The sequence below is a fragment of the Perognathus longimembris genome, chromosome 20, assembly GCF_023159225.1.
Source record: "Perognathus longimembris pacificus isolate PPM17 chromosome 20, ASM2315922v1, whole genome shotgun sequence".
Lineage (NCBI taxonomy): Eukaryota > Metazoa > Chordata > Mammalia > Rodentia > Heteromyidae > Perognathus > Perognathus longimembris.
The window spans coordinates 5,572,713-5,594,759 of record NC_063180.1 but is presented as its reverse complement, the minus strand read 5'-3'; the positions used below and the strand labels follow the sequence as shown (position 1 = coordinate 5,594,759).

The 22,047-nt window shown below is 44.8% G+C and overlaps 1 protein-coding gene across 13 annotated transcripts in view; it reads right to left on the bottom strand.

The window, feature by feature from the left end:
• Clasp1 (cytoplasmic linker associated protein 1) overlaps positions 1-22,047 on the bottom strand; it is a 252,343-nt gene that overhangs the window by 5,761 nt on the left and 224,535 nt on the right. For all 13 annotated transcript variants that reach the window (XM_048368821.1, XM_048368810.1, XM_048368809.1 and 10 more), the window contains 5 exons: positions 19,382-19,625; positions 16,611-16,801; positions 14,779-14,907; positions 2,146-2,352; positions 551-667 (listed from right to left, as the gene is read on the bottom strand). In XM_048368821.1, the coding sequence (XP_048224778.1) occupies positions 551-667; positions 2,146-2,352; positions 14,779-14,907; positions 16,611-16,801; positions 19,382-19,625 (888 nt within the window). The remainder of the gene's footprint in view (positions 1-550; positions 668-2,145; positions 2,353-14,778; positions 14,908-16,610; positions 16,802-19,381; positions 19,626-22,047) is intronic.

The following is a 22,047-nucleotide window of genomic DNA, read 5'->3' as shown; positions in this document are numbered from 1 at the left end:
TAACTATAAAGCACCCTTAACTACTCTCATCTTTGATGGACTCATTGTCCTTTTGGTCCATTTTCCTCTCTTGAGCACATGAAGCAGCAGTCAGAAGCCAGTTCCTAGAGCCAATGTCTCTGTGCTCTTGGGCAGCGTAGACACACATTCAGTGCATGGCAAGGGCCATGGCCCCAGCACAGGGGACAGCTCTTCCTACTGCCGATGTCTACAGGAGACTCAGTTCTGACTCAGTGATTTGTTAAGTGATTCTGGGAGAAAATCTGGTTTCTACCCCAGTTGTTTTTCTACTGTGGAAAAAGTAGAAGCAAAGTTGCCTTTTCAAGAACAGAGTTCAATGGAACCATGGCATATCATGTTATTACCAATTTAAGATGACTTCCCTAGTTAACTGGTTGTTTTCACCTCAGAAAAATCCTCTTGGAGACCTAAGGCCTAGTTACAACACACCTGATGAGAAAATCTGGTCTGGAGCCCAGAGCTGCCACAAAGGGTTCACGACAAGCTGGCAGGGCCCAGGTGTGGCTCCTGCAGGTAACACTATACACACCTTGCTCCCTGTGAGCTGTGCGAGGTGAGGTTTCAGATCTTCTCCGATTACGGAATAAATCGCCACTAAGCAAAACACGCTGGCCTTACGCACGCTGCTTTCGGTATTGTCATAACCCTAGAGAGCCAAAGGGGACACAAAAAGAAAGCAGATCAAAGCCTTGCCTTTCAGCCAACATTCCAGTAACACTTCCACAAACGCCCTCCAGCTTCAACCTTGGACATGTCTGTAACAGCCACCCATGTCTCAGACCTGAAACCGATCCCAGACTCATGTCAAGAATGACTTGGTCCCTGGGGTGTGGTGGCAGGAGGAGCTAAGGGCCAGGCAGGCTTGCTTGCATACAGGCACTGCTTTTCAACATGTAGCCACCCCAAAGATGGTATGAGACAGGAAAAATGAGCCAAGGAAAGTAAAGCGGAAAATAACTGGTTTTGTTCACATTTCTCCCAGTCGTGAGGCAAACTTCCTGTCTGAAAACGTCTTTAGGCTGAGCTCAGTGTCCACATCTACAACCAGAGATGTGGAGGATCACAGTTTGGGGCCAGCAGGGCAAAGTTAGTGATCAACAAGCTAGGCAAGGTTAGCTACTGGGAACACAGGCAGGTGGACTACAGTCTGACATTTGCCCTAGGCAAAAAAATGAGATCTAAAACACAACTAAACTAGAGCATGGCTAAGGCATAGAGCAGTTGCCAAGCGGGCACAATGCCCTGAGCTCAAGTCCTGGTAACACCAAAGAAACAAAGAAGAAAATGTCTTCAAAGAGACAACTCTCCTGTCCAAAAAGAAACTTACTCATTCCCTGACTTATATAACTGTAACCACTCTGTAGATCACCTTTATAATAAAAATAAAAAATTGAAAAACAAAAAAAAAGAAAAATCTCTCTCCCCTCCAGTGATAACTGGGGCCTTCCAGCTCCTCCTAGCCCATCCTCAATGGTGATGCGAGTCTCCAAACAGCCTGGCAACTTCTCAGCCTTGTGCTTCTCACCCTCTAGAACAGTTCAACCTTAATAGTAAGTACGTAACCCCCAGCCAAGTGCTTGGAAAACAATAGCATGTATCAAATGGAAAGCAAGTCCTCTCACCCCACTGCAACCCCTGCCCTCCCAGCCCCAATTTGGAAGTAACTTTACAATGTAGCACACAGCACTGTCACCTACAGTTGCTGTGGGACTGCATGTGTCCTCAAGCAGGCTGGAAAGCCACTGGCAGCACCATCCTACAGCACATCTGTCTGTAATACCTGTCTAACTCACTGCCTCATATGTAAAAGCTTCACTAGGATTTCCACTCTGTGGTTCCCTTGCCCAGGGCAGGGCCCTCACAGGAGGTATGCAGTAAGGGTGTATTGAAGAAATAAACAAAAAGCAATGATCAAAATATGTTTACACTAAACAATAAGTTCATTCTGTGAGCCAGAGCTCTGGGCAGCCAGGAATTTTCCTGTAGCAGCCCAGAAGACAGAGATCCGAAGGACAAGGTCCCAGGGGCCTTTCCCACCCACTGGTGCAGTGGCCTGTGAAGTCAAGTGGAGTAGGCCTTTATTCAAACCTCAGCCCCAGGCAGCCCCAGGGGGATGACACTAACCTGCAGCAAGCCAGGGATGATGTCTGCAAGGAGCTGCAGCAAGGACTCCTTGGCGATCCTTTCCACAACTTTGGTCTGCATCTTGATGGCAGCCAGATTGATGGGGTAGTCAGCTGTCTGGATGATGGGGCAGAGCACTTTGATGCACTGCTCAGGGTGAATGGAGCTGGCCAGTGTGGATGCAGCCTCCTCGGCAGCCCTTACCACCTGAAACACAGGGTTCCCCGAGTGAGCCCTATGTATGTGCCCAAGGGAGGAAGAACCAACAGGCCAAGCAATGATCCTACTTCATGCTGCATGCAGTCCTCGCTTCTCTGTTTAATATTGTTCATGAAAATAAAAGCAGAGTAGTAACTTTTTTCTTTTTTTCTTGGTGGTACTGGGACTTGAATTCAGGATCTTTAACTTTTCAAAAGCTCAAGGCTAGATAGAGCTCTACTACCTGAGCCACAGCTCCACTTCTGGCTTTCCGGTGGTTAAGTGGAGATAAGTGTCTCATGCCCAGGCTGGTTTTGAACTACAACCCTCAAATCTCAGCCTCCTGAGTAGTCAGAATTATAGGTGTGAGCCAGCCAGCCCTGGAAGGCAATTTTAAAGGAGTGTATGGGACACGCAAAGGGGAACATGGGGAATTCTGGAAAATCCTGGCACAGTGGTTCTCCAAATGTGGCCCCCTACCTCCCAGCAGCTGAGCCCTTGTCAGCAATGTGGCTTTTCTTCTACCCTTGTCCTGCAGGCTCACCTACACAATGACCCTCCCAGGACCTGGAGGACCTCCACCCTCTCGAGCTTGAAAACAGAAGTGCTTTCCAAGGGCTCATGGGCACCCACACCCAAGTGACTAGACTGAAGCCTGGGGGGAGCTGTGCCTTACACACAACAGCAAGGCAGTAGGGTGGTTCCAGAAAAGCTTCTGGACATGTTTTCCTGAGGAAGCTCATGTGCAAAGTTGCTTCTCCAGAAATCAGTACCCATAGTGCTTCCTCATCTTGCTGGGAATATGGCCTAGTGGTAGAGTGCTTGCCTCATATACATGAGGCCCTGGGTTGGATTCCTCAGCACCACATATAAAGGAAAAGCCAGAAATAGTGCTGTGGCTTAAGTGGTAGCCTAACAGGGAAACATACCTGAAATGTCTTTTGAGGCCAGGGGGAATGGTGGTCCAGTTAGCCTTGGTTCCAGAAGGGGCTTTGCAGAAGGCAACAGTCAGACAGGCAGCCCCTCAGATGTCTGCCTGGTTGCTTCCTAGCCCTGGCAGGGGGTGGGTGCCCTGTGATGGTACTAAAGTTACTGTAACAGTCACCACTTTTCCTGTTTCTCATCCACTGCTCCCAGAACTCCTCTTCTGAACGTGGACACCTGCTATTCCTCACGTGTGGCTGGCACATGCACCCTGTCACCCTCAGACTCCATAACCACCCAATGTAAATGTAAACTAGTACAACCACTCTGGAAAGCAGTCTGGAGGTTCCTCAAAGAACTAAACATAGACATACCCTATGACCCACCATACCACTCCTAGGGATCTATCCTGAGCAACAGGAACCAGGATATGACAAAGACACCTGCACCTCCATGTTCACTGCTACACTATTAATAATTGCCAAGATATGGAAACAACCCACATGCCCCACTACAGATGAGTGGATTAAAAAATGTAGTACCTATACACAATGGAATTTTACATTGCCATTAGAAAGGATAAAATTATGCATTCGTTGGAAAATGGATGGAACTAGAACAAATCAAGTTGAGTGAGACAAGGGACGAACAGAGAGACAAACTGTGTATGGTCTCCCTGATATGCAGGTGTTAGGATTAAAATGCAAGGAGATAAAAGAAAGTAAACAGGTCTTAAGATAACAAAATACAGTAAAAAGAAAAGAGGACACACAAAGAGTAGAAAGTGTGTGAAAATAATAACAATAATAATAACATAGCAGAGGGGATCATCGCTACATTGGACACTGATGAAAGGGAATTAAGCAACTCTTGGGTGGGAATGGGAAGAAATGAGTGAAGGAGGGAACAGATGTTACTAAACAAAAGGAAAGTAATGTATACATTATCCAAAAGGGAGGAAATGATTTTACTGTTAAAATTCATAGACTTTGTAAGCTATGTAGAATAGAATGTTCATTTTCATCATTGTCAAAGTTAAAATGTATACTGTTAAATACATGTAATAACTAAAACCCAATAAAAAGCAAAACAAAAAGTTATAACCACCCAAGGTGGCCCAGGGGCCGACAGCTTTATGTTCTTGGTGATGCTTTCATATGTGTTTTCTCCTTACCATATGGACAGCAGCCGGACTCTGCCTTTGTGCCTAGTGTACAGAAGCCTCGGTGCTGACCAGAAGGTCAATACTTACTGAGGAGCTGAGCTCTGTTCTCCTGTCTCTTAAGGACACATTCCTGTCCAAAGGAGCCCTTGCTCCCTGACATCTAATGTCACGATCACCTGGGAAAGTCAGCTTTTCTGTTTGGTACTTATCAGGGTAAGAAACAAGGTCATGCTAGCATTGGTGGCTCACAACTGTAATCTTGGCTATACTCAGGTGGCTGAGATGCGAGGGTCATAGTTCAGAGCTAGCCTGAACAGATAAATCTGAAAAACTCTCATCTCCAATTAACCAAAAAAAGCTGGAAGTGGAGGTGTGGCTCAAGTGGTAGAGTACCAGCCTTGAGTGAAAAAGCTAAATAAGAGAGTCAGGCCAGGCCCTGAGTTCAAGCCCCAGTACACACAAACATGCATGCACACACAATAAAGTCATTGTCCCCGTCACTACCTGGTGGACAATGTGTACTCCTGTGAGGGCTCACGAGGTAGTTATGTACCAACCCTTCCAGGAGTCAAAACATAGCCGTGGATCAGCATGTATCGGGGTAAATATCACATACACATGTCAGAAAATGGGTTTTTCTATAAGGCAGGGCTGGGCTGGACCTCTTAAACCTTTCTGCCTTAGCCTCCCACTTGGGATTACAGGCATAAACCACCATACCTGGCTAATCTCAAGACTTACCAAGTGCCCATCAGCTTGAGTACAAATGCATCGAAGAGGTCATTTTATTTAAGAGTCATATTCTTTTTTTTTTTTGGCCAGTCCTGGGCCTTGGACTCAGGGCCTGAGCACTGTCCCTGGCTTCCTTTTGCTCAAGGCTAGCACTCTGCCACTTGAGCCACAGTGCCACTTCTGGCCGTTTTCTGTATATGTGGTGCTGGGGAATCGAACCCAGGGCCTCATGTATACGAGGCAAGCTCTCTTGCCACTAGGCCATATCCCCAGCCCCAAGAGTCATATTCTTGTCTTAAGCCTCAAGCTTTTTTCCTTCTTCCTCCCACCACACTTCCTCTTGTCTTCCACTTGTGCTGTCTGTTCCCCCAGCAGGAAGCAGTTGTCTCCCCTGTGTCGGGTATTGAGGCCAGGGATCAGGCCACCGAGGGGAGAAGAACTAAGCCTCTGGGTGCAGTATGGCATAGAAGACTTCAGGCTATGGCAGGGTACTTGCTCAGCCCGAGCCTCAGATGTTTTAAACTCTTCCATATCTTTATGAGGTTCATGTAAGCATCCTGCTGAAATACCTCTCTCACTTCTCATCTTGTCTTCCCTGAAGACAAGATTTCGTCTCAGCCACCTAACCCCCAAGGCCAGGCACAAAGAAGAACTAGGTACCTCTGTTATGTTTGTCAATGTTGTAGCACACCCCTCAGATTTATGCCACCCAGATGTACATTTTCCCAGGATGAAGCTAGCAAAGATCACAAAGAAGGCAAAACACCTGCAAATGACCAACCTGAACCTTGCAAAAGCCAGCTGCACAAGCCCCAGGAGTCCTATTTCAGAGATAAAAATGCAGTGAACTACACAACCAATTATGCATGTGAAAGGGGGTAAAGGGAGCTCTGTCAAGCCATCATCCATCCCTCCTCAGACCCTGAAGCTGCGCTCAGGCCACACGTCCCATCAACTGGTGACAGCTAGAATGGCTGACCTCTTGACAGCTGAGCATAGGGTGAGAGGCGAAGGAGGTAGGGCCTAACAATGAGATTGTATCCTCTACTTTCTACTGCACAAGCTGAGGAGCTTTAGCATGTTTGTTTTTAGACTTGGGGAAAACAAATGGAAGGGTCAGAAAACAATGGGTGATTCAGTTGGTCCAGCTAATTTAGAAAACACTGATGTACAGGAGGTGGAGGCAGCTTGGTGGATGTGGAGATGATGGGGCAAAGTTCCGGCAGTGCCTCTGCCAGTCTCTACAGAAAGAAGCATAAAGCTTTTGGAACTGCGGGATTCAGGAGGAACTAGTAAGATTAGACAATGGATCAGTATTCAGGTTCACTGGGAGAACTCAGCCATGAATTTTCCCTCTCTTCTCCCTGCCATCCATGTTCAACAGTTAGCTGCTAGATAAACACTGTCTCAGATCTGCTGAGCTGAAGCCCATCCCAGGAGAACATCCTCTCAGGAAAGAGCAGGAATTCTAGAGGGTGCTTGGGTGACACCTTCCATGAAGCATCTAACCTGGGATTTTCAGAGAAAATAAAATGTCACTGGCTGTACCTCAGCATAGTAGTGTGAAGCCCTCTCTTCCAATGGGATGAGAGTTCCCCAAGACAGACACTAGTTTTGTCAAGGCAAGCAGATGGGGCTGGGAATATGGCCTAGTGGTAGAGTGCTTGCCTCACGTACATGAAGCCCCGGGTTTGATTCCTCAGCACCACATGTATAGAAAAAGCTGGAAGTGGCACTGTGGCTCAAGTGGTAGAGTGCTAGCCTTGAGCAAAAAGAAGCCAGGGACAGTGCTCAGGCCCTGAGTTCAAGCCCCAGGACTGGCAAAAAACAAAACAAGCAAAAAAATAAATAAAAAGGCAAGTAGGCATTCTGACTTCCCTCCATATACCAAGCCCGGGCGTTGGCAGGCTGCCTACTTCAGGGTGAACTTTAGGTTTTACCCTGTGTTCTATGTAACCTAAGAAGCAAAGATTATAAATGTAAGCAAACAGAGCAAAAGTAAACACAGTTGACAGAAAGGAAGGAAGGCAATACTGCTTAGCAGACAAGGTGGCCAGAAGTAGTGAGGGCGTTTTGAAAAGGGGCACATATTCAAGGGGAGAAGCAGGGAGACTTGCCTCCAATTGGACAAATTGTTCTGATTCTGATTTTGTTCCCTTTCGTTTAGAAACACTAATTCTTCCTTCTCAGTGTCAGCGATAGCTAGGAAATGTGTAATTTTCACATCTAGTCTTTAATTTTGTAGGACTTCGAAACAGAAGTTTCACTAGATAGCCCAGACGGGTCTCTAACTTGTTATGAAGCCCAGGCTGTCCTAGAACTCTCAATTTCCCTACTCAGCCTCCCACATACCTTCCCTTTTAAGAAAATGGGATCACTGCTCAGAATACTGATAATGTTGGCCTAAGGATCAGGTTTCTTCCCTCTATAGTACAGAAGTTCTTGCCATTTGAACTGCATGTTTTAAGTTCACAAAGTTTAATTTAGCTCTGTCTCAGATGTATTAAGAACAACTGGTTGTGTTAAAAAAAAAAAAAAAAGCAGAGATCCAAAAATAATGATGTCTGAAGTCAAAAAACTTCACAGTGGAGCATGTGGAGTTTGCCACCAGATCACTCTGGATGGTTTGGAAAGAAAAAGGTTGGCGCCACCTTCTGGGAATGGCCAGAAAGGCCTTATGAAAAATGCGATGGATAAAGTTTACATGTTTCTCAGTAAAATGACAGGAAAAGACAAATACCTGTGTTTGGTACAATAACTAGGCCTTCAATGGAGTGATCATAGACCTGGGCCTCAGATGACTGCCTCTCCAACCGGGCTCAGTACCAGGGGGAGGCCTGGGTTGGGGGCTATCCTATTATCAACTAGCCAAAAGGTCTGGGAATCAATCTCTCCTAGTTCCCAGGCTTTAGTTTTCTCATCAGGAAAATGAAAGGGAGAATTGAATGAAGAATTAAAATTTATTCCATATAATATTTATCGAGATGAACTCCAGAAATGGAAACAAGAGGTTTGCTTCTTTTTTGCTACTGTTTTTGTTTCCTTTTCTTTTTGTTCTGTTTGTTTGCTTATATGTCTTTGGGAGTATAGGGGGAGGCACAGAAAGGGGGGAACAAGCAGTGGTACTTACTGGACACTATGAACTATACAGCTTTGTGGGTGGGATGAGAGGGAAAACTGGGAAGAGAGCAAGGGAAGGGGTGACACTGCCCAAAAAAGAAATGTACTCTTCACCTAACTTATGCAATTGTAATCCCTCTGTACATCACCTTTATAATAACAAAAAATAATTTTGTAGAAAACAAAAAAAATACACTGAAAAAATGTTTTGGATTATAGAACATTATGCATCTCTAATACTTGCCATGAAAATGCATTCATGCTAAATGAAGATCTCAAAGACCATAAGAGGGGTAGTGGTTTTCAACAGGAGAGCCATCACAGCATGGCCTGGACCAGCCAATCCTGGGCAAAGGTAGCTTCCTTCAAGTGTGGCTCAGGTGGGAGCCAGTGTGTAGGAATCAGGCCTGAAGGTGCAAATGGAGTATGGAAGAGTGACTCCTGGGAGGAGCTGCTCCTCAGTGGGATGGTAGGAGCAGACCCAAGGCTCCTCTTTGCATTCCTAACTCATGTCCATCTCCAAAGCCTACTGCTACCAGTGGGCCAGAACACGTATGCACAGACTACAAACAAACTGGAGCCCAAGGATACAAGTCACACTTCTTCTTGGAATTTTAAGAGCTTATTCAGTTGAATTTTTTGCCTCTTAGATGTATTTAGAGAAATGTGGTTATATCTGCTCTATATAAAACACTGGACAACAATTCTATTCAAACCAGTCTACTTTCTTCAATGGAAGAACACAAAGACAGCACAATCTTCAGTTTTCAGCAGCACCAGCCACCTCACCTGACTTATGTGGGCCCCACAGGGCAGGGCACAAAGCACTTGCCCTCCCTGCTGAGTTCCTTCAGATGTCCAAAGTGCTGGACACAGCTAGTGAACAGGGATGTGCTGACCAAGGTCTTCCAACTGCAAACTTAGGGGTTCGGCCACTAGATAGTTGGTCAGCTAATGGGCAGGTATCACTCCTGGTTCCCAAACCACTGAAGAGAACTATCCTCCTGGATGTTGCCATTCAGAACTGGACATGGGCTTTGGCCCACTGCAAAAACCCTCAAGGTGGGAAAAGGTCCCACCTGATACCAAGAGCATGATGCTACCAGAGAGGCAGTGCTCCTGAAGTCATGCCCCACTGCTCAGTGTTGAGCCAATTTTCTTCCTCTCTACTGAGCTTGTTTCTTGACCATTCTAGCCAGCTCCAAGCTCCCAGTGCTAGTCTCTCAGAACCATACCTCAAGTCTTGGCCACAATGAACTCAACCACAGTATAGTGCTGCATTGAGTGCTGCATTCTTTACTCTCCAAACCCTCCCCTCAGTCAGGGACAGAACACTGACTAGAGCTCATGCTCTTAGCATCAGACTGCTGTCTTGGCAACTTTGAACCCCTCAATGAAATGATCTAGATTTTTGGTTTTGTCTGTTCATTAAATATCAGGAATTTCCAAAGGAAATGAAGTTTCTAGTCAAATCCCAAGGTTAGGTCTGTGGAAAACTGGAGATTTTGAATCTAGGAGGACTTAGATGTGTTACTCAATAGCAAGTGCTATTATCTTGGAAGTGGATGAGACAGAGATAACCACCTAGTCCAGGCCTAGGGCTAACAGATAAGGAAAAAGCAAGGTCCGGTGCAGTGGTGTGACTTTTCCAGGCCCCTGTGGTATATACTGTTTCCCAAGACCATGGGTATACACAGCTGGTGCCCTGAGAGGCTACTCAGGGCCATTCCTGAATGCAGGGGGCCAGTGGACACAAGCTAGATTAGGGACTTCACTTGTCACCGGAAGCCAAACAACAGCTCAATGATCGGAATGGTCTGCACCCTTTGGCACACCACTGCTTTTATCTGGCCTCAGTCATGTTCAAAGGACTACACAACACACACCCTGCTGGCTGGGCAAAGCCAGACAGCGAATCCCAGGAAGTATGCTTATCTTAGAAAAATTACTCTGCTCTGATTTTGCTTTTGTAACTCTCTGACGTTATAAAATACAAATTTTACCTGGAAATGATTTACAAATAAAATCCTTAACTGAGTGCTGGTGGCTCACACCTGTAATCCTAGATACTGAGACTCAGGAGGCTGAGATTTGAGGATTGCAGTTCAAACACAGCCCTGCAGGGCAAAAGCCATGAGACGCACGTCTCCAATTAACCACCCAAAAAAAGCTCGAAGTAGAGCTGTGGTCCAAGTGGCAAAGTGCTAGCCTTGAGCAAAAGAAGCTCAGGGACAGTGCCCAGGCCCTGAGTTCAAGCCCCACGACTGGTGTGTGCTTGTGCATGTTCCCCTCACTCCCATGCCCACCCACAAATCCCTACAGACAGATCAGTTAAGTCTTATTTGAGAATCCAATTTCCCAAATTACCCAAGCAACAAGCAACCTGAAGCTAGATTCTGATGCCATATGCACCACCACTCATGGTGTGTGACAAATGTTTGAGGACAGTATAATGACATGAATCAATGCTAGCAAGAGGCAGGGTCTAACCATACCTCTCAGATTGGCCCTAAAGTACAGGGCTCTAAGCAAGCTTCTTGCCTCAGCCTCTCAAGTAGCTGGGATCTATTTGAGAGGGGTGTGCTACCACAGCTGGGCAACCTTTTCCTTGTTCAGCAAGCAAATGTAATTACATATTTGTTAACATGGCAACATTCACAAAAACTAAGTCTGGGGCTGGGAATGTGGCTTAGTGCTAGAGTGCTTGCTTAGCATGCATAAAGCCCTGGGTTTGATTCCTCAGTACCACATACACAGAAAAATCCAGAAGTGGTGTTGTGGTTCAAGTGGTACAGAGTACAGGTTTGAGCAAAATAAGTTCAGGGACAGTGCCTAAGCCCTGAGTTCACATCCCAAGAAGGGGGGGGGGGGGGGAGAGGGAGAGAGAGGGAGAGAGAGAGAGAACTAAGTCTGATGATCAAATGTTTACTATGGAATATCTTCAAGAAGTTGAGTTGGAGCCAGGTACAGTGGCACAAGCCTATTAATCTCAGCTCTTGGGAAGCTGAGATAGGAAGGATCAGGAGCTCATAGCCAACCAAGGCTACACAGTAAGACTTAAAAAAAAAAGAAAAGAGCTAAGGACTCGTGGTTCACACACGTAATTCCTAGCTACTCAGGAGGCTGAGATCTGAGGATCACAACCAGCCCAGGCAGAAAAGTCCATGAGACTCTTATTTCCAATTAACCACCAAAAATTTAGAAGGACAGATATAACTCAAGTGGTAGAGTGCCAGCCTTGTGTAAAAAAGCTAGGGAATAGTGCCCAGACCCTGGGTTCAAGCCCCAGTACCGGCACACCTAGGAAAAAAAATCCCATCAAAGCATGACTATTCTCATGCAGTCCTGCTTCTTTAGAGTCATATAAAAGTGCTGAACATCGATAACAGAGAAAGAAACCAGATGCCAGACTAGTATCTCGGTTTTTTTCTCTAGTTCCATACTTCATATTGCCCTATAATCTTCTTGTAAATACTAATTCTGCTAAAAACCTTTTCTTCTTATTAATCAAAAGAGTGATTCTGTTTTAGCCCCAACAAAGATTACAAATGCCAAATGAAGAGTTCAAATGAATGAAGTTATCTTAAAAAAAACATAAAGTGGGCTCAAGGTTATAATGGCTCACCACTCTTTAATGTGTTTGCTAAACGTTAACACCACTACAAACCATAGAAACTTCATTAATGTTACGGGTATTAAAACTCAATAGCAATGTTTATCTTCTAAAAGGACAAAAAGGCTTTGATAATGGAAGAGATTTACTTACTCAAAGAGGGACTATAAAAAGATGATGTTTAAACTGACAAACAGCATAGTTTAAAACTCAGGCTCTAAACTGATATCTAAATCCTCCATCAGTCTCCCTGCACAGCGTCTCCGAAGTCTTAAGACAGATGGCTCTTGGGTGGATTTAGTGCCTGAGACACCAATGCAGGGAAAAAAGCATTTGACATGTGAAGCTTCTTTGAAAGGAACCTGAGAAAACCAACCCTAGCTTAGAAGATGAGAAAACAAGCCACCTTCTTATAATCAGCCTTGTTTATCCATCTTGTCTGATAACTTTACAGCACATTTCAGTTTCCCGAAACTGTTTCTACAAGTTATCCTATGTTGCTACACTTCCCCAGCTAGCACCATGGTGTGTGGTGGTATAGGGACTGGCACAGCTGCTGGCAGGAGAGAGTGGTTGGTGAAATGGTCTCATCTAATGAGACCTGGGTTTGTGTAGGAAAACAAAACCACCTCACCTCTAAGAAGGAAGAGCCACACCATAGGACAAAGATATTTTTGAAGTACTGACCAGACCAGAAAACAGATGATATCTTTGGTTCTGAAAATATGATGGGTCCATTCTGATATAGGTCTGCAATGTCATGATGAGAAAATATGAGACTAGAGAGAAATAATGTTCAATATTAATACATCCACAAGATGGCCACCAAACAAATTCTCCATGTACATAACTAATCTGTCCTAGAGAGCAGAAACCAGGACTGGAGACAGAATGGTTAGAATAAGAGAAAGAGTCAAAGAACTTCAAAGGAAAAGAAAGATGGAAAAACAAAGCCTACAATCTAACTACTGAGGTGTCTGAGCTGCTTCTGGCAATGTAAATGTGATAGCCTGAAGTTTCATGAGGAAGCAGAAAGGGTGCCAGAGACAAAGCAGGCTAAAAAAAATGCAAAGCAGCCAGGCTTGCCAACACAGTGACTTTCAGGACACAATGTCCCTCCAATGGCTGTGCCAGTTACCAGTAGCAGCAGTGTGGGCATCTCTCGGTTATGGGAATTCCAGGATAACTGATTCCTGCTACCTAGTTCCAGGTTAACTGCCCGAGGTAGATTTCCTACTCTCTTCCTCCCTTGGGAAATTTAAGAGAACCTCATACTAAAGGATGTCCTCTCTTAAATTTCTTATCTTGCATAGAGAAATCAAAACACCCCAAGAAAACAGTAGATAGACTATTTCTATTGACTTATACTTGAGAGTCTTTTGTCAAAGTATTCAAGATCAGGGGTACCCAATTTAAAGATGGACCTTCCAGCTGAATGGTCAGGAGAGTATCAAAACACCACTGCTGAGTGATATTTTCTTCATCTTATTCTCCCATTCCAATCACAACCATTATCATATCTAGAGATAAAAGAGCACTAGTTTCACGTCACTGTATGATCATAATCTCATTAAAGACAAGCTTTTACAGTTTTAAAAAAGTCAGCACAGACTAGCTGTCCTTTAAAAGAGACCTAAGACTTGGTTCATACCTTGATTCTACCAGTCAATGAATGGGCAGGCTCCTCTCCTCGGGTACCCTCCATCTTGGAACAATTAGGTTGATCTTAGGCTATCCAGGCCTTTTCTTTTCCAGTGAGTTATCGTAAATGGAAAGAGTTTTATTCAAACACCACGCAACCAGCCAGGTTTTAGAAATGTAAGTAACTAGTGGGAAAGCACATTTACCACCTATGTACCCTGTGCTGCACTGTGCTGTGCTGGCAGGTGGAGAGCTGCCCAGCCAGAGCAGGAGCCCGGCCTTTGCTCAGTTATACTTCTGGAGATCTGAGGTCAAAGCAGTCACTGTTAAAGCAGCCAACTACCAAGAAAAAAACTACTCCTTAGGGTCTCACTCTTTTTGAGAAAAAGAACTGCTCTAATCCAAAACCCCCTAATGTATAACCATGCTCCCAAGAGTTACTCTGGAGCCAAGAGGTTGAGCTGAGCCAGTGGCTATAACTCGCTGCAGTCAAACCTATTGTTTGTCATCTGAAGTTTCCTAAAGTTTTAAATCTGCAATTATGTTACCACAGCATCTATTCCTGGAGGGTGTTATGGAACTCATACCAGCAAGACAGCTCCCTACTTTCTGTATGCCTCTAGCTACTTCAAGGACTTGGGAACCACAGTAGTAAAACAAGTCATAAGCAATGAGCCAGTGACACCAAGGACCCACCTTCCCTCCTTGGCATACAGTAAGTCAAGAAGCACATTTTGCCTGTTCCTAGGAGGGTAGGCTTAAGTGGGGGCCTGGGAGCCACAGGGATGCTGGCATTTTAAATGTGCAGCTGCTTGGCCCAGATGTCAGGAACAGGAATTTCACTCAGTACAACATAGGCTAACTTCAAAGGAAGATCATTTTATCCTAATACCAGGGTTAGAACTCAGGGCCTTACACTTGCTTGGCTTGCTTGCTCAGCTTGCTTGCTCAACTGGTGTTCTACCACTTGAGAACCACAATTCTAATATTTTTAAATTCTTTTCCCCCAGGCAGTTGGAGATGGAATTTTAGACTTTTCTGCCTGGACTGGCTTCAAACCCAGTCCTTTAGATCAGGCCCAGCCTCCTGAGTAACTGGGATTATAGGAATCAGCCATCACCTCCCAGCTTAAGAGACTTTAGTTTTCTAAAATTTGAGCACTTTTTCCCAGTCCCCTCTCTCCATGCCTAGCTGTCCCTGGCCCCACGTGGTTACCATCCCTGTCTCAGGGCAAGCTTACCTCCTTGTGAGAGTCTTTGTGGGCTTCTAGCGTCTTCATGATCGTCAGCTCTGCGTAGTTCTTAAATCTTGCTGGCTGGTTTCTAAGAATTTCCCGTAAAACTCTCAGTGCCAGTGCTCGGATTGAATGCTAGATATGAAAGAAAAGGAAGCCTCACTGAACAATAAACAGAACATAGCCACACGTACTGGTTAGTGGGTCCCCAAGGCCATGGCACCCAGTTCTGAGTCCCCTGGCACGTCACAAACCCCTCTACATAAAGCCCATGGTTTATGTGACACAGGTTCTCTGGATAGCCAGCTCCAAGGGGAGCAAGTGCTGTGCTTGATGGTGACATTCTTAGGATCCAGCACCTAGGAGGGACCCACAAAGGCTTCTTGAATGTGCCTTACACTCAAGACCAAGTGAAGAAGATATATCTAAGTTCATTATCAGTCTCATGGGACTGTAGATGTCCCGAGGCTTGAGCATACAAATTAACCTCTATTAAATATACCGAAGGACAAGTTGAAACCATCCAACAATTTCATGGCTATGGCCCGGCAGGCTGTGAACTCAGGACAGCTGGTGACCTGTGGCTATACCTGATCCATGTGATGAGATCACAGGTGTGACAGACCTTGAGTTGTTTAAGGCCCAAGTCATGTGTCTGGAGGAAAGCCATGCCAAACAGACTTCTAATCTCAAGAAAAGAGAGTGGAGTTTACACTAAACAGAGCCAAGAAGTATATCCTGATTCTTTGTCACTCATCTGTACAATGTGCACACTAATACAGGACTCACCTGCCCTCTCAGTGACATCATTTATCTCCTCATAAAGCCCAGCCAAGAGTAACTGCTTCCATAGCTAGTACTTTGTTTTAGGAAAAGTTAATACAGATCCTTTATTGCTATCCCCTTCTGTCTTTACTTATCTCTAAACCAAAACCTTAATCCTAAGTATTAGGAAACAATTCCAGTTACCATAGCATTCACTGTCCTCCCTTCCCCCACCTGCCACCAGAGTCATTACCACTGTGGCCCTGGGGCTGGCCTGTTATTGTGTACTGTGTTTAGTTTCCTGGCTCTCCTCCTAGTCCTAGTCCTCTAGTTCCTTACCATGTGCACTTGTTATTGTTTCTGCTAGCCCAGGCAAAGTAAATGTGGAGAGAAGGATTATCACTTTTAAAGTTTAATTCTGTAATTCTCAAGATTTATTCCAGGTTCTTTTTATGCAAGGAAGGGCTCTTTAGGCAAGAGAAAGCAGGACTTTGACTAGCTCATTCTCCCTTTAAGAGATATTTAAGTGAATAATGTATATGTGTCACAGCCAAATATCCAAGCATGAGGCGAGTTTCATTTGAAAGTTACTACTACGTTGTTACGTGGGTGGCACCTGTCACTTGTCCAGAAATTAGGATCACTGGATCTGTTAACACACACGGGTGAGCCAGGATTGACTTCTGTGGACTACAATTTTTAACAAAAAATAAACTTCTCTATTTCTCAACTTCATATGAAACAAAAGTGAAATTCAAAGAATGTGTATGCTAAAAGGCTACATTAGAAAGGTAAAGAAATTAATGACCCTGTATTAAAGTCCCTGGATGCCAGAAGCAGTTTCCCTCAACTACCACACTTCTGGTTGCAGAGACCTTGCACGTAGGCCAGCACACAGCCCATTGCTGACAAACATTACCTAACAGGTGCTCAGAGATCCAGTGGAAACTGAACAAATACGTGCTTTTGATGTGAGCGGCGAGTGTAATCCACAAAAGAAAGTTGAAGCCAACCCCAACCAGACAGAACCCGCTCCATGGAAAGGGGCCATTCTGGACCCAGCCAGTGCCTACGTCTTTGTCCCCAAGTGTCTCCAGCAGCAGCAGCAGGATGGTCTTGAAGTGCTCCTCCCAGACACCCAGGCTGTCCTCTCGTGTGATCTTGAGCAGCTCCAGCAGGGCACCTTTCCGCTCCTCCACGCGTTCGTTGTGGTTAGACAGCTCTTTCAGCAGGTCAGCCACCAGGTCAGAGTGATCGATGGGAACTGGTGAGACACAGGAGACATCACCTCACAAGGAAATAGCAGTCACACAGCTCGTGCACCTGTCCCTGGCTCCAGCTAATACCTAGCAGAACTCCTCACCAAGTCAGTGTGGAAACAGAGAATCAGACCAGCTGTCAAGCATTGGTATTCTGTGTTTTGCTTGTTCCTATCATTTCCTTTCTACTTCAGACAAAGAGGAGAGATCTTGAAGATACCCTCCAAAAACCCTCCTTGACCTTTTACCCAGACTTCCTCCATTGTCATAGTCCAGAACTAGGCCCTAGCAGAACAGGGAAAACCCTGTATGACCATCTTTTCCCAAACTCTGTATGGCAGCTCTCAGTACAAAGATAAACTCTAGTATCAGCCTCACCCAAGTGATCATCACTCAAGTAACCATCACCTCTGACTTGTCAGTCCTGCTATGGTCCAAAAGAGGGAGCAAGTACCAGTTAAGATGTGTGCACTATTCAAAGATAAAACTGGAAAACTTCTCCAAGATCCCTTAGCACCATTACGAGCAGGGACTTTGAGCCATATATGAGCAGCATAAAGACACTTCCTTCCTTTCTCTACGTTCACGTAAGACCTCAATTCTGAATATTCAACTTTCAAAGAAGGGCTAAAACACAAATGAGATGAATTATTACACTTAGGCACTCAGGAGTGCAATCATGCACTCATAGGTTTACTTAGTTTCTGAGATTAGGAAGTAAACACACCAGGAAGTTGTAATGTCAGAACCTGCCGTTTGCCCCTGCCTTCCTACCCTTTTCCTTAAGCCTTTTAGTACATAGTCGGTGGATAAATCGTAACTGACACGCTAAACTTTATTTGACCTTAATTAAGATCAATAATTGGGGAAGTAAATGATGTGCTAACTGCACAAGCAAAGTGAATAAAATAGCCCACTTCTCACTTCTGCATAGGAACAAGACGTCCGGGCATATGTGGGGCTGCTATGAGCACGGGATTATGTTGGCAAAGCCCTGGCCTGCTTTGGACAACCAAGGACTGCTCTTCCTTGTCAGCATTCTCCATAAACAGTCACTTTTGCAGCTTGGTGCTGACCCTAGTGTCTGCCTTATGAATCAGTTCCCTAGCAAGTTTGGTTGGGACCAGGGAGTCTCATTTCCTCCTGGATGTGAAGTGTTTTAACAGAATTCTAATTCAGTGCATTCTTCATTTAAGCTTGAACAACAACAAACAGCCTTGGAAACAAAGCAGGCTTTTTTTTTTTTTTTGCCAGTCCTGTGGCTTGAACTCAGGGCCTGAGTGAGCACTGTCCCTGGCTTCTTTTTGCTCAAGGACAGCACTCTACCTCATGAGCCACAGTGCCCTTCCTGGTTTTTTTCTATATTTTTTCTATGTGGTGCAGAAGAATCAAACCTAGGCCTTCATGTATATGATGAGGCAAGCACTCTACCACTAGGCCATATTCCCATCCCCGAAAGCAGGCTTTTTAAAAGTCATTAGAAACTTGAAATTAAAAAAAAAAATCAAGTAAACATGACAAATAAGCCAAGTGAAAAGATAAAAACAAGTTTCAGATAAAATACCCTCAAGCCAGTACACAATTACAAATTGGATACTTACTAATGGACACTTCTTTTTTTAAAAATGGTGCTGGAGGTTGAACCTAAGGCCCCAAACTAGTTAAGCTAGCTACTCTGCCCACTGAGCTACATTCACTTCTAATCCCTGGATATTGACCTTAACATGTAAATCAGAGAAAACCCAGAACAATGCTAAACTTTGGGCAAATAACTTATCCTTTCTAAAACTCAGTTTCTTATTTGTAAAATGGGGCCAATTCCTTCTATCTCAGTGAAATAATGAAGAGGTGACTCTTAACTGAGCACTCACTAAGTGTAAGGTATGTAGTGATGTCAGCTCCTTTTTTCCCACTTGTGTACTGAAGTCAAACATGGCCCAGGAAAACCTGGCTAACAGGTTGCTGTGAGACTAGAAGCCTCACGGGCAGGACCTCATGTCCATGGCTGAGGTCTTTAAGGAAGGTAGACAAGTCGGGTGCTGTTGTCTCATCCTAGCCACTCAGGAAGCTAAAACCTGAGGATGACAATGCAAAGCTACCCGGAGAAGGAAGTCCATGAGATTTTTATCTCCCAATTAATCACCAGAAAGCCGGAAGTTAGAGCTGAGGCTCAAAATGGCAGAGTATTAGTTTTGAGCAAAAAAGCTCAGGACAGCACCTAGGCCCTGAGTTCAAGCCCCACAACCAACAAAAAAAGAAAAAGAAGAGGATGCCCTCCCTCGGGCTACCCCTTGTCAACTACTCCACTCTCCCTGATGGCAGAGCTGGCCTGCCGTCAATGCACAGCCGTGACACTGAACCTGACCCAGCTGTGTGATGGGGTCTGTGGGGCTAGGGACTGCCTAGGCTTTTGCTCGCTGTGGGCCTTTCCTGCCAAAGCACACAGCAGGGATGGAGCAGGCTTTTCTGAACAAATGACTAACCAAAACAGACTCAGGGTTTCTATTTATGTTTGATCATGCACCCAGGGCTGATTTGACTCATGGAAGGCACTTCTGCGAGAGGACAATCAAGCAGAGACAAACCATCGCGAAGCTGCTCCATGTCATCATCAAACACTGCCTCCTTCAGGGCCGTCTTGTCGTATGTGTTGATTGTGTCTGAGTAGGGATATGGGTTGTAGTCCCGAGCACGTGGTCCGGGGAAGGCTCGAGGAGGCTGGGTGTTGAGGAGAGAGGTCTTGTTGTCCAGAGCTGTCCTGCCTCCTTCCACTTCGCTGTTTCCCCGGCCCTCCGTGGCAGGTGAGGCTGCTCCTCCATCACGGGATACCTGCAGCATAACACAGCACAGCACATCACATCAGCTCCTTGGTGGGACTTGCAGCACACCTTTTTTTGTTGTTGTTCGTTTTTTTTGCTAGTCCTGGGGCTTGGACTCAGGGCCTGAGTACTGTCCCTGGCTTCTTTTTACTCAAGGCTAGCACTCTACCACTTGAGCCATAGCGCCACTTCTGGCTTTTACTATATATGTGATGCTGAGGAATCAAACCCAGGGCTTCATGTATGTGAGGCAAGTGCTCTACCGCTAGGCCATATTCCCAGCCCCCACTTTTTCTTTTAAAACTCAAAAAAAATTAAGAGGACCAGAGATTTTCATCTGAAGCCTAGCTACTGGCAAAAGAACATCTACTACTGCTATTTCAATGTGTCTACCAAATTCAGGAACTACCAAAAAGGGAATAGAATATGTTGACATTTGTATCTAACCACCCACCCATTTACACATAAAATCTGCTTTTCTTTGTCATTTGGTGATTCGCTATACTCATCCATCTTCTCGGGGATAAATATTATGTCACTGAAGAGTCCCTTGGGAAGGGAGGGCTATGCCTCCACTGCTGGTTCTCAAGACCGCAGCTGTGGACCACTAAGGGGTGGTGACTCCAGTGTCAACAGCAGGGCCTTCCTCCTGAAGCCATGCCTACTGAGAGAAGCACCCCCTGCCCCCCAGTGGAGACTAAAGTGATTTAACCATCCTTAAACTAGTTCCTTTCTAAGTAGGACATCACTTCATCTTTAACAAGGGATATTCAGTGTCTTCTAGACAGAGATCATTCTTTCGTTCTTTGAATATTTATATGACTCCATGCCAAAGAACAATAAATCTTTAGTATTTTCTGAGTTTTGTTTTTTCCCTATACATATCCTGACAACCATCTTCAAGTCCTGGTTCTCTGATGGCCCTGTGGCCATGGTTTTGAGCCCTTTGCTCTCTAGGTTCTCTCGTCTAGGAGCCCCTACTGCAGGGGGGCACTTATGAAGAGCTGGCAATAGGCAGTTTGACTAGAGACAGCAGTGGACACATTCCCACATAGCCAGACCACATTGGTGATTCCGTGGCCAAACTTTACTTGTGCTAACAAAACACAACTGTTTTGTGACATGTTAACGCATTTCATAGCTATTGGAAAAATACATATATCACTGTAAATACATTCACACTGATGGACAACTCAAACTTGCTCATCGCCTTCAATAAATCCATCTCTAGTCAATTAAATAACAACTCCCCTTTCCTGTCCCCCTCCCCAATAGACATTCTGTCTCTATGAATCTGTCTAGACCACATACAAAGGGAATTAGCCCTTTTGTGACTGGCTTATTTTATTTGTCCATATGTTTTTAGTGTGCAAGTTAAGCCTGAGTTAGGGACCACTGAGAAAGTGCTACTCTTCTCTGAGAGTCAGGTGGTCAAGTTCTGATTCAGGTTCTAACTCCCTGGTGAAAGCCATGAAATCCTGTGGCTTCATACAGAATTCTTCCTTTCTCAGAGTTCTATCTTCACTCCATGGGTCACATGAATCTTCCTGATTCATTCATTCATTCATTCATTCATTCATTCTCACTAAGCAATTCTACTCTAAATCACTAATATACAACCATAATGGAAATGGAGGGGGGGGCATAAAAAAAACAACCTTATGACTATAGTGAAGATGAGCACACTATTTTTGTCATTATTCCTTTAAACAATGCAATATAACAACTTTCAACATTGCTTTCACATTATATACTAAGTAATCTAGATATGCCTTAAGACTGTGAGAGGGGGAATGTATAATGCAAACACTGTACCATTTCACAAACAGAACATGAGCAATGAAGATCTGCAGATGCCACAGGATGACTGCACTGCATGCCTATCAGCATCCTTCTCCCTAACTCATCATCCCTGACATCCATCTCCTCACCATCCCCTGCCCATGGTAATGTGACATGTGATGCTTCTTGGGCCTTGACCTCTTGGCCCTCTCTCTGTCAAGTTTCTTTTTTTTTCAATCCTAATCAGCATCTTTTCATATTTTGAAAAATTGTAAAATACCTAAACATTTCAAAGTAAGATATTGGGTCTGTCTAGAGGTAAGTATGTAGGATGAATTATGGTATAAACAGATATTAGTAGTTGCTATCTCTACAAATAGGGTTTTATTTCCCCTCGCTAAGTATCACACACTCTACATATATAATTGGATCAAGTAATCCTGTGTGTATCTATCTTCTCCTAAGGTCTCTACTGTTCTCAGTAGGACTTTTGTTTCTCCAGTCACTTCTGTTCCTTTAGGGGCTGTGGAAAGCTCTCTGTGTTTCTCTGTGTCTCTCCCTTCCCTTCCTCCTCTCACCCTTCCACTCCCAAGCCCATTTCCACAGCAGGCCTCTTTCTACTGTCCATAAAGTAGGAGCCACAGTGACAA